Below are 13,208 nucleotides of genomic sequence, written 5' to 3'. Positions count from 1 at the left end.
ACACACACACACACACACACACACTGATCTGCACCAGTCACTTTGTGCAGCATTGGTCTGCCAACTACCTCACATTGCTCATAAGACAGTTACAAGACTGCTCTGACACTTTTACACACTTACAAGCTCTGCTGCACTATATTGTTTACATGGTTTGCTCTCTCTACCATGTGCCCTTAATTGTATTTTTCATTTTTATATATTATGTTTATTTGTATTTATTCGTATTTTTTAATTCTACCTTTGCATTTAATGTTACTTTTTGTATTTAATGTTACTTGAATGCACCATGGGTCTGAGAGTCACGCAGTTTCAATTCTTTGTATGTCCTGTACATGTGGCAGAATTGACAATAAAGTTGACTTTGAGTTTGAACCTTCCCAGTCTTGTCCAATCAGTTTAATTATAATCAAAGTGTAGATGTCAAGCACCTGAGTCCAGAGTAAATTAATAGTAAATTAATAGTAAATGAATGTCTTTGTGATTGGCTGATGAGAGTAAACAAGAAGTTAAAATGCATGTGTGTTTCTGTGCACAGGAAATGAGGGTCGAGGCGGAATGGCTGCGGTGATTGTGAGGCCCGAATGCACATTTGATGGGAAGAAACTGTTCGATCACGTCCTCAAAGAACTCCCTTCATATGCTCGACCTCTCTTCATCAGACTGCAGGTACGAAACAAATGCTGAGCTCAGTGGGAACAAGAGTCACAAAAAGTAAATCCGAAAGGTAAAACCAAATAAAACAAAAATGGTTATGGTTTTTACCCAGGTAAGTTTGTGTTTAGAGCATCCAGATTTTTGGGGCTTAAGTTTTTTTTTTTTGTTTGTTTTTTATGTTCCGGAGCAGGATTTATGCTTGATTAGAGACACAAACTGGACCAAACTGCTGAACAAAGTGAGAAAAAATTGTCTTTTGCTGTTAATTTTTTTATTATATTCATATTTTATGAGTTGTATTTGTTATAGTCATGTAATATATTAATTCTAATATAATTATTAAATGAATTGGCAATTTATATTGAACTTTGTGTTTAAATTAATTTAAATATATACATAGCCTATAAATAAGTTTTATTAGGTACATCTTTTAAAATGACTATACAAACTATACAAATGATTAAATTCTGTTGATTCATTTGTATAGTCAGATATTTTCTTTCTGTGGCCTTCTCAAACTCAGGAGATATCTATTCTGTTTATTCCTGTCTTGTAAACGCATTTAAAGTAATTCTGCTTATAATAACTTGCAGTGAAGTGAATGGACTATTTGCACAACTGCTTCCGTGTTCTACTCATTACAACTCTGGAGTTTCCATTCAGCGTTTAGCACACCAACATGCAGACCGATTTTAATGAGAACGCAGATTATTACTATGTTTTAGGGCTGGCAATTAAAAACAATCATATTTTCTGCATTAACTAATTATCTTCATCCTGCTAAAATGTTCAAAACCAGTCATGTATTATTACCAGCCACCACTTTCACAGATTGGCTTATGTTGGATTAAAACCTTCTACTGTGTTCTGCTGAGTTTGGACATTTCTTTACACAGTAATCATCAGAATGTCTCCCATCGCTGGTTGCCATTGACAAAAAAAAAAGAAAAGAAAAAAGGGGGTCAATAGGGTCCATCAACTATTTGATTACCCATGTTCTTTAAAATGCCTTCTGTTGGGTTTATCAGAAGAGAGAAACTGAGGGTGAAGACATGATGACAGAATTGTCAGTTTTTGACAGTCAGAGAGAACAACAAAGGAGAGGACAAAAAAATAAATAAAAGCAGTTAGGGCCTCTAGTGGCCGAAATAAGGCCATAATCCTGACAGGTCAGGGGAAATAGTCTTATGTATTAAATAGTCTGATGTGAACAAAACATTGGTTTGATCTTTCTATATATGCTGCGTTCAGAATGTTCTCTTCAGGTTAGGGAAACATTCCTGGAACATTCCCGAAACGTTCTGAGAACGTTCCCTGTAGGTTACCACAACATTCCCCCAACCTAATGGGAAAGTTCTATTTACGTTAAGAAAACTTTCCTGGATAACCAGTAGGAAACATTCTATTTATGTTCCTGAAAGGTTCCCTTAAAGTTCTCTGAAGGTTCCCAGAACTTTCTCCTAACCCCTTCACTCCGATCCCGCTTCGGAACGTCAGCACTCCTGTGTCCCGTAGAGTAAGCGGCATGGAAGACCTCAATAATCACTACTACACACCATCGTTTAATCATTACAGATAATCAGAGCACATTTAACCATCAGAAGAAGCTAAATGAGACTGAATTATCCTATACTATGTTAGATGTCTTATTTGTTAGTATGTAAGACTAGAAGTACCATACTATATAATAACCCAGATTTTATGTTTATTGAAGCACCATTAGTTCACCACCATAATTTTTTCAGCATTAGAAGAATTCGTTTTAATTAGTTTACATGGTTATGACTACTAAAAATAACCTGCAGGGAACATTCTGGGAAAGTTCTTTATAGGTTATTAAAAAGAGAACCCACAGAACATTCTCATTTGGTTCCCAAAAAATAACCAACTGGGAAGCATATGGGAACATTAGGGGAACATTCTGTGTTTGCTGGGTACCCCATACACTGCTCTCATTTTTGTTTCTGGGTATTATCAGTGGAAATGTTGACTTGTTTTTTGTGTCTAACAACTAAACTGTCAGTGTCAACATGCTGACTGGAGAACTGCTGTCAAACGGTCCACCTTCTTCTTTCCCGTTGGATCGTAACATGTACATGTGTGCCGAATCAGAGCTGTGGCACAGGGCTGCCCTCTAAATCAGCCTAAATCAGTCTCATCCTGTAGATGCACTGCAACACGAGGACTGAGGCTAGTCATGTGCTTTGTGTCTGCAGGAGTCAATGGAGATGACCAGCACCTTCAAGCAGCAGAAGTTTGCTCTGGTGGAAAGCGGCTTCAATCCTTCCAGCATCAGCGATCCGCTCTACTTCCTGGACTACACCGAGAAGAGCTACGTTCCCCTGACCTGCTCCGTCTATGAGCGCATAGTTAACGGTCACGGGAAAGTCTAGCCCAGCCCCGTATCTAACATTAGAGAAGTGATTTGGCCATCAGACGCAGAGGGACTCATTTGTAGCGCTGTATATTTGACCAGAGTCCGCCGTGAATTATTGATCACGAAGGTCTTTCAGAGCCACAGACCGTGTCCTTTAGTGAATACAGAATCAGTAGACATAACAGAGGGTGATGCTGATATGCTCCGAGCGGAGATGAGCAAACAGTCTGCTGTCACGTGTGCCGTCTGGGAAAGACAGACTAGTGATTTTAACACTGAGATGAATGTTTGAGCGCTATGAAGGAATCACTGCTAGATTTGCTAGATTGCTGCTGTTCTTCTTTAAAGTGTACTTTCACATATGGCTTTAGTGTGCAGCACACGCACATCAGTGCTTTAACCTCCTGCGACGCAACTCAACCCAATCAGATTTCAGTTACAGCTAGAAAACGACCAGACTCATCAAATCATGTTACGTCTTCCTGCTGGTTTATGAAGCAGCCAATGTTCCGACGCCACACCTGTCTGCTTGTGTGTATCTGAATGATTTTAATCAATGTGTCATAAAACGGTCCATCTCTTGTATATGTTGAAGTGTAATATTATAACTGTGTAATGCACTTTGGATATTTCAAATACACAGCCAAAAGTCTGACTGTGACTCAAACTGCATTTTTTGCTTTAGTTTTGAACATCATATAAAGTGAAGACATGATTATTTTTACCTTTGGTTGATTAGTTTAGTTCTATTTATTTTTTTTTTTAACAGGGCACTTGAAACATTTGAGATTCACTGTGAATTTTATTTAAAACTTCACATTTTCTTCACTTACTGAAGTGAGAAATGTATGCAATGTTATTGAATCCGTTTTTTTTTACCTAATTATGTAATAAATGAAAATTGTTTACATGCATTCAAGTGTTCACAATCAGTTGTCAGTATGGTGAAAAGCATGTTAGAAAAGTAAGAAAGGCAGCTCATGAAGCACAGAACTAACATTTTATACCATCGTTTTGCTTACATTTATATGACAGAGAAACAGACTGAATGTGAGTCCTTCAGCAGGATAGAGAACACTACCTCCTCAACAGACAGACACTCTCTATCCTGGGGACAGTATTTCCTCTTCTTTATATCTGTGAGCGTTTGTCAACATCAGTGTGTATACTGTCCTCTACAGTCCTGTTATATCTATGAGCTGTTCTATAATGATGTCCAGAGGGTTAATGCCATATCAGGACTGCAACTGTAACACTGACTGTATGTTTGCTAACACTTCATAATAAATGAATAATTAATAATCCATTCCGTTTTTATTTATAGTCGCACAGTCTTTCAGAGAGACCAGAGCACACTGCCAGATATTCATGTTCATATTGTATCTAATAGTTTCACTTCATGGTTGTCTTCAAAATAAAGGTCCAAGCCTAACTCATGTTAATAAAATCAGAACACAAATGAGAGTGTATTTAGGAATAGCTGAAATATCACAAAAGCAAGAATTACTGTAGTTTGTCTATTTAATCTGCAACAAAAATAGTTACAAACAAACCAAAGGATACCTTTTCCCACTCAGAGCAACCACCCTTCGACTTTCAAAAGTCAGAATCATTTTAGCGAATCGGTTCTTTTGAACGATTCGCTTCATTGAGCATTAAAGAAGATTCGATTCGTATTGAAAGTAAATGCTCTTGGTTTGGATTTGTCTTTTATAACAAACAGTGCCACCACAGACCTCCGAAGTTCATGGCTTCAATTCACAGGAACTAATATTCAACTGAGAAAAATGCAGAAAAATTGTCCAAACACAAGCAGATATTGTCTTGGTATATTTAGTAGCCCAATGTGTCTGTTTTTGTTTAGATTTAGTTTTTTAAACGAAACCATTTAAAACTATAAAATCGATCAGTCCATAGCCAGTTGGATTCGGATGACTGGAGTGAACCGACTCTTAAGAACGATTCATTCGAGTCGGTCAGCGGAATGATTCGATAGAGTTGCGGAGCATCATGGCGGACGCACACAGCAGCAATAACCATGTCCCTGTCTTATTCTCATTCTCGGTGTTCTCGCGGCCCTCGTCTGTGCCCCTGGGCTCTGGATATGAAGTGCTCATCCAGAAGTTTCTGTCTATTTACGGATATCAGATCGATGTTCATCGTAAATTGGTGCTTCAGTATTTCTCGGAGGAGTGGGGTCAGTACATTGATTTACCGAAGGGATTCACGGTCTCAGAGAAATGTCGGCTGAGATTAGTGCCCCTGCAGATGGATGTAAGCTCATGTTTCACTCACGACCTGTCTTCATCTTACCCTTTCATTATGTGCAAATGTTTTAGGTGTCGCTCTTATGTGCGGAAATGAATGAGTGTGACAGGAGCTTGACATTTCAGCAAATCACTTTGGGTTCTCTGGTGATATTGTTAGACTGTTGCAGTCATGCATGTCATGTATTTGTCCGCGATTATTGTAAATGTGCCACGTCTAAAGTGCTGCTATGGTTGGGCGGTAAAACGAAAGTAAGCTCTGCTTCAGGAAACACGAGTGATGATGAGGAAACAGCAGGCGATATAATGTTACATTACATGTGTAAGTGTGCGGGCTGCTTCTCTATTACACATCGAGATTTGACCTTTGTTGAAGTTCATGTTTGTTTATAAGTGTTGTTTTTGATACCATATTTACATTCTCAAAAAAGCAAGGTGTTGTATTCTCATTTACAGCTTCTTGTAAATAAATAATGCATATGTTTTATTCATTAAAAGAATTCTTTAAATTATATGATTAAATGATGCACGCATTTATTGCTTTATTGTAGTTGTTCGCATTACAGTAATGAGAAATATATGCATTTTCTGAAAAATCAACTCAGATAGCACCCGTACGTCTGCAAGATGTCTGTTAAAGATCTCTTGATCTGGAAAGCATCTGCTGTGAGCAAACGTCTGTAAGATGTCAGTTTTACATCCATTCTAAATCATAGACATCTTAAAGACATCTAAGAGACGTCTATTTGACATCTGATAGGAAACGTCCAATAGACGTATTGAAGATGTAAAGGCAGACGTCAAACAGATGTTTCCAAGATGTTCGTGTGCTATCAGGGAACTTCTTACATGCCTAAATTAGATGAAATATTCCTTTGTTACTGATTTCATTGCTGTTCACAGCAGAAACCATCATGAAATGTTTCAGTGCTGACAGCCGGATTTTATTACGCTGTTGTATGAAAACCGAAACGTGTCTTTTCTGGATTCTTTACCGCAGATCACGACGCTGGGAAACCTGTCTCCGGCCACCACGGTGTTCTTCTGCTGTGACATGCAGGAGAGGTTCAGACCTGCCATCAAATACTTCGGGGACATCATCAGTGTGGGCCAGAGGCTGGTAATATTGCTGATCTTTCAGATGAAGTCAGTTTGGATGTGTTTCACAATCCTGTCATTGAAAGAGACGCATAGTGCCTAATGTTCAGTGTAAATGTCTGTGTGTGTGCGGCTCAGCTGCAGGGGGCTCGTATTCTGGGCATTCCTGTGCTGGTGTCGGAGCAGTACCCCAAAGGTCTGGGCAGCACGGTGCAGGAAATGGATCTGACCGGGGCCAAATTAGTCTTTCCCAAAACCAAGTTTTCCATGGTGCTTCCGGAGGTGGAGGCGGCGCTGGCCGAGATTCCAGGAGTCCGCAGCGTGGTGCTGTTCGGAGTCGAGGTCAGTACCTGTGATCGTGATCGGGGTCATGATGTTGCTCGGGGCGCTCACGCTTCTTAAACGTTCATTTGGAAGCTGAAGCCACTGGCAGGTTTGTTTGATAGTGGATGGAGCTAATGCTCAGACGCAATCTTATCATCTAGCGCTCAGCTATCACCATTTCTGCCAGTCGGTCTGAGGGAATGCAGCCAACGTGATTAATATTCATTCAAGTACAGCTGACCTGAAAATAAGATTTCTGTTAAGCTCAACATTGACATTAAATATTGTGTGTGGTTGATGTATTATTTTAAAGGCCTTCATGAATACTGCTTATACTGGAACGTCATTTTAATAGGTGCTTGATAGGAATTGGAAAGTCCTTGAGTCTTTTGTTCATAAGAGAGTAGGAACCCTGAGTAATGGACTGTTTTGCTCTGGATGTATTCAGTTTGGGTTCATTCAGGAAACACTGAAGGAGTGTTTGTCTCTTGCAGACGCATGTGTGCATTCAGCAGACCGCTCTGGATCTGGTCGGAAGAGGTTTCGAAGTGCACATTGTTGCTGATGCCTCGTCCTCCAGAAGCATGATGGACAGGATGTTTGCACTAGAGGTAAGACTGATATTCACTTCATGAGGAATGAAGATGAGGCCGTGTAACTAATGTTGTACTGATTGATCCTGGAAAGTGAAGGCCAGCAGTTAAATATGGAAATCTCAGTCTGTACACGTTCTGATGGCTGTACATCGTTTGCTGGTCGTCTGAAGAAAAGGATGTTTGTCATTTATTAATCTCTGAACTCCCACAGGTCAGGATGCATTCGACCACTTCCCTTTATGTTGTGTAAATATAATCAGCCGTTCTGCGGTGGCGTGTTTTGAATGTGTCCGTGTACATTTTGTGCACACACTGTCAATGAACTGCAACAGCTAAACATCAACACTGTTTCCTCATTTTTAATCGAGCTATATTTTAATGAGCCGAGGTCTTTTAGTCGATGCTGTTTTCTGTTGATGCGTGAACAAAACTTTACTGAACGTGATTTAAAGCCCCTGCCATCCAATTATCACAATGAGCTGTGTAGGGTTGGGAATCGAAAATCGTTTCCGATTCTGGAATCGGATACTTAAGATAAAGAATCGGATACTTGTTATAAAATTAAAATTTCGATTCCTGGATGCATTTTTTCATCTAGTGATCTGCCAGGACCTTGCGTGGTAATGTAAACATCAGTCTACAAGATGGATCGCGGTAAGCGTTTAAAAGTGTCTACGCTTTGTAAAAACCGAAGACAAAGCTACCACTGCACACTAACTATTCATGCTTTTGGGGCTCTGATCCATAGTATTTTTGTGTGAAATTTCTAAATATTTGCATAGTTTTCTAATGAATGCTCGCCCATAGAGGTGGATCTTGTAAGGGTCATATTTATGCACATATGAGCACCAGCATCAACAGATTTACAATGTATTCACTGTATTTTTCATTTATATGTTTATTTTATAATAAATACAAACAGTAGATATTCAGTCACTTAAGAAAGAGTACTCTGAAGTTGTGAAGAATGTCTGAATTAAATAATTTAGGAGCTTTAAATCTGTAAATGTGTATTCATGTTCAAAAGTTAGAGCTAGGGTTTTCTTTTAAATTCAAAAGTATAGCTTTAATTTAAAGTTTGTCTGAATTTTTTTATTACATGCAGGAGAAAAATAAAAAGGCAAAACAAATGTTTAGGTTAATAAAAAAGGTTCAAAAATAAACACGTTTAGAGGAAATGTCAGGCATTGGGGGGCCTTGCAAAATTAACCCGAGAAGAAGGGGGCCCTGATATAAAAAAGTTGAGAACCCCGTAATAAAATAATATGTTGCAAGCTAGCACTGAAAATAAACATGTTTAATATATTAATGTTTGACTTTTGTGTTTGTTGTTGTTTTTTTTACTAAATTGGAATCGAAAAGAATCGGAATCGATAAAATCCATAAAATTCAAACGATACCCAACCCTAGAGCTGTGTGCTTTGTTCAATTTGATATGAAATAAAGTCTTAGCTTTCAAATTCTGTCAATCTTATAACAAAATTCAAACATTAAAAGTGGATTTGATGCTCTTTAATGTGTCGGGACAGATCCCATTGATTTCCTCTTCTTCTTCATTATTAGTTCTAGCACAAACTGCTCACTCACATGAGTTATGTCTCTTGTAGTCACTGAATCAGCGTTTCATCCACGGAAAGACATCATTAATACAGCTTATGCATTTACCTCAGGAAGGACATTCAGTGACCAAAAACAACTCTAGAGAGGAACATTTTAGTCAATATATGCACTATATTACATATGTTGGCTTTGTGAAAAACTCTGTGGACAGTTTTTGTGAAAACAGGCTCTTCAAGGTCTTGCCAGACTGTTGTTCCTAAAGAGATCGTAGATGTTTTTGTTTTTAAGTCTAATAAGTCACCCATTTAATGCATAGTTTGTGCTTAATGCTGCGTTCCAGGCAGAGCTGGTAAATCACGACTTTGTAGCGTTCCAGACAAGTCACCCCAAAGTGCCTGAGCACAATTATTATTATTACATTATTATCCATTATTATTTTATTGTCTTAAAGTCTATTTTTTCTCGGTGTACCACTTGCATAAACACTGCACTCCTACAGTAGGTGCTGACAGAGTGGTTTAGCGGGTTATGTCACGTCAGAACTCGGAACTGGGAGTACATCGATCTAGTACGAGTTCACGAGTGGGAAAAACCGGGTTTGACTGCCGTTCGGGTGCACTTTCACGGGTAGAAGGTTGGAAAAACACGAGTAACGGTTGCCTGGAACGCGGCATAACACAGCTGAACACAACTGCCATACAACCAGAGCTTGACATTAACAGCAGCCAACCCACCACTGAGCTCCAGACTCTGACTGAAATGCATTTTGCAAACAAAAATATTATTTTGAGAGTGAAGTTTTTGCTGAGGTCGCCAGTGGCCACTATACAAATGTATATGTAATGATTTTAAAATGTAATTAAAAAAAAATGTAATGCAGCATGAGAGAGATCAAAATCATGAAGTGAAAGGGCAAAAAAAAACTGTCTATTCTGTGCACAACTTGAAGCTGTGTGGACATTAACAATATCGTTAGCAATTCTCATTTATCATCAATAGTATGGCTTCTTCTAATCAAGATATTTAGTGTAGACACTGTGTTCTGTTAATGCGTGAACTTCATATATTCATAGCGCTTTTGCTGTTGACTAATTGCAACAAGATTTCTGCTTTGTTACTTTTTAATAAACAAAGTATCAGCTTTAACTTTTGCCAAATTCATAAAGAAATTCAAACAATAAATACAATTATGCAGTTTAAATGCAATTTCAAAGAGCTCTAAACGATCCCAGCCGAGGAAGAATGGTCTATCTAGTGAAACGATTGGTCATTTTCTAAAAAATAAATTACAATTATTATATTTTTTTTTAACCTTGAATGCTGGTGTTGTTTAGCTCTGCGATGCGAATGCGTACTCTGTGCACTCTGATTCAAGACAGTGTGGGTATGTCCAAAAACTCCCTTGTGTCCTGTGTCCTCCACAAATGACATTTGAAGGCTGGCAAAGCTAACGTGTGTGTGTGTGTGTGTGTGTGTGTGTGTGTGTGTGTGTGTGTGTGTGTGTGTGTGTGTGTGTGTGTGTGTGTGTGTGTGTGTGTGTGTGTGTGTGTGTGTGTGTGTGTGTGTGTGTCTGTGTGTGTGTGTGTGTGTGTGTCTGTGTGTGTGTGTCTGTGTGTGTCTGTGTGTGTGTGTCTGTGTGTGTGTGTGTGTGTGTGTGTGTGTGTGTGTGTGTGTGTGTGTGTGTGTGTCTGTGTGTGTGTGTGTGTGTGTGTGTGTGTGTCTGTGTGTGTGTGTCTGTGTGTGTGTGTGTGTGTGTGTGTGTGTGTGTGTGTGTCTGTGTGTGTGTGTCTGTGTGTGTGTGTGTGTCTGTGTGTGTGTGTGTGTGTGTGTGTGTGTGTGTGTGTCTGTGTGTGTGTGTGTGTGTGTGTGTGTGTGTGTGTGTGTGTGTGTGTGTGTGTGTGTGTGTCTGTGTGTGTGTGTGTGTGTGTGTGTGTGTCTGTGTGTGTGTGTGTGTGTCTGTGTGTGTGTGTGTGTGTGTGTGTGTGTCTGTGTGTGTGTGTCTGTGTGTGTGTGTGTGTGTCTGTGTGTGTGTGTCTGTGTGTGTGTGTCTGTGTGTGTCTGTGTGTGTGTGTGTGTGTGTGTGTGTGTCTGTGTGTGTGTGTGTGTGTCTGTGTGTCTGTGTGTGTGTGTGTGTGTGTGTCTGTGTGTGTGTGTGTGTGTGTGTGTGTGTCTGTGTGTGTGTGTGTGTGTCTGTGTGTGTGTGTGTGTGTGTGTGTGTGTCTGTGTGTGTGTGTGTGTGTGTGTGTGTGTGTCTGTGTGTGTGTGTGTGTGTCTGTGTGTGTGTGTGTGTGTGTGTGTGTGTCTGTGTGTGTGTGTGTGTGTCTGTGTGTGTGTGTGTGTCTGTGTGTGTGTGTGTGTGTGTGTGTGTGTGTGTGTGTGTGTGTGTGTGTGTGTGTGTGTGTCTGTGTGTGTGTGTCTGTGTGTGTGTGTGTGTCTGTGTGTGTGTGTGTGTGTGTGTGTGTGTGTGTGTGTCTGTGTGTGTGTGTGTGTGTGTGTGTGTGTGTGTGTGTGTGTGTGTGTGTGTGTGTGTGTCTGTGTGTGTGTGTGTGTGTGTGTGTGTGTCTGTGTGTGTGTGTCTGTGTGTGTGTCTGTGTGTGTGTGTCTGTGTGTGTGTCTGTGTGTGTGTGTGTGTGTGTGTGTGTGTGTGTGTGTGTGTGTCTGTGTGTGTGTGTGTGTCTGTGTGTGTGTCTGTGTGTGTGTCTGTGTGTGTGTGTGTGTCTCTCTCTCTCTCTCTCTCAGCGGCTGGCGCGAACGGGCATCATCGTCACCACCAGCGAGTCTGTTCTGCTGCAGCTGGTGGCCGATAAAGAACATCCAAAGTTCAAAGAGATCCAAAACATCATTAAAGCCAGCGCTCCAGAATCAGGCCTGCTGTCCAAAGTCTGATCACAGTCCAACGGAGCCAGCATTTCCCTCAGCACACACTGGAACACACCACTGAAGTCTACTGGGGAACCCACTTAGATTTGATGAGCATCATTTACAGTCTTCTATAATCCAAAATGATTATTTCAGTGTCTGTTGTGTCAGAGCAAATGAACGAATCCATCTGTCATTACTCAATCTCTGTCCAGACAAACAAAAGAGTGGAAATAAAGAATTCCCTCATGTTGCTCCTGCAAACACTCTGAATGTAGCGTCAGTACGGCTGAATGATGCCATTAGATGCAGTAGTTTCTTCTGTACCTTTAGTTTTATAGATATTTGAGCCCATGGATGGCTGAGCCGCTTTGTCCAAGACTCATTCGTTTAGATTGCTTGGATCTGTTCCCTTCTCATTTATTAAAAGATCTTTAATTTTCTTCTGTACTCACTGTATTTTTACAAGTTGGGTATGAACATGGAACTACCTCTCATATAAACGTGCTGATTACAGATTAGCCAAGTTACTGAAACCAGTTGATTTTCTCTTTAAACTATAACTATATTAAATATTCTTATATGGCACAAGATCTACAACACCTTTACCAAAATGTTGAAGCTTCTTCTTCTTCAGTGGAAGCAGAATATTATTTTTTTAAGACCTACTGTTACAGAGTCATTTCAAGAGTGAGACACACAAATATTTCCTGAAAGTGATGTTTTTGTGTGGACATATATTTTTACCCCAATGTTTGATGTGGTTTCATTTCATTTAAAGCCCAGACCCTTTAGACTGCACTCGCTCTGAAGTTGGAGGAGTGGTTTCCTGAATTGTCATTTACAGTTTGGGGCATTGCTATTTGTTTTGTGTGTAAGTGTGTATTTGTGTTGAAATTAGCCTGTTCTGTTGTGTACCTGTATATTGGGGGGGAAATGTGTATTTGGTGCCTATTGATGAACAGTCACTACTGATTGTACTAAGCACAGACACATTTACTTTGGTTTTTCTGTGTGTGTATCAAAATTATTTCGTGCACTATTAAGCATTATGGTTCCAAACATGTTTTTCTATCTGCTCTATATGTATCTGATATGAATAAATGTTTATATGCACAAAGTCTATAAAAGTAAAAAAAAAAAATAAATGAAATGGTATACCAGCATGCAGCAGTAATCGGCATCCAAGCACAACATTTAGCAGAACACAATAGATTTATCATGGAAATGTGGTTTGTTTCAGCTTTCCTCACTAAACAATTTAGTTAAAATGTAATTGATTCATCCTCTGTTGGTGGAATGTGGTTCTCGTTTGATGAAGATTGGACTTTTCATTCAGAAATAATATTAAATGCTCAATAAATGCACTAAATCATGTACTAAAGAAACTAATCAGTGCAAATTCTTCAAAATCCTTTTTGATTACACAAAAAAAGTCATGCCAATTAAACACAGACAAGCACAAGTTGG

At 39.5% G+C, this 13,208-nt stretch overlaps 2 protein-coding genes across 2 annotated transcripts in view; both read left to right on the top strand.

Annotated features, from left to right (window-relative positions):
• The window catches only part of slc27a6 (solute carrier family 27 member 6), a 36,265-nt gene extending 31,964 nt beyond the window's left edge, over nt 1–4,301 (top strand). The window contains exons 9-10 of the mRNA XM_073829021.1: nt 539–669; nt 2,874–4,301. Coding sequence (XP_073685122.1) covers nt 539–669; nt 2,874–3,050 — 308 coding nt within the window. The 3' untranslated portion in view covers nt 3,051–4,301. The remainder of the gene's footprint in view (nt 1–538; nt 670–2,873) is intronic.
• A 741-nt stretch (nt 4,302–5,042) lies between these two features.
• isoc1 (isochorismatase domain containing 1) lies at nt 5,043–13,126 on the top strand. The gene is made up of 5 exons (XM_073829022.1): nt 5,043–5,308; nt 6,302–6,421; nt 6,538–6,741; nt 7,218–7,334; nt 11,619–13,126. Exons 1-5 carry the CDS (start codon nt 5,045–5,047, stop codon nt 11,763–11,765), a joined length of 852 nt encoding a protein of 283 aa, XP_073685123.1. The 5' UTR covers nt 5,043–5,044; the 3' UTR covers nt 11,766–13,126.
• Nucleotides 13,127–13,208: the final 82 nt, after the last annotated feature.

The sequence above is a fragment of the Garra rufa genome, chromosome 23 (assembly GCF_049309525.1).
Source record: "Garra rufa chromosome 23, GarRuf1.0, whole genome shotgun sequence".
Lineage (NCBI taxonomy): Eukaryota > Metazoa > Chordata > Actinopteri > Cypriniformes > Cyprinidae > Garra > Garra rufa.
This window is presented reverse-complemented; position numbering and strand designations above follow the sequence as displayed.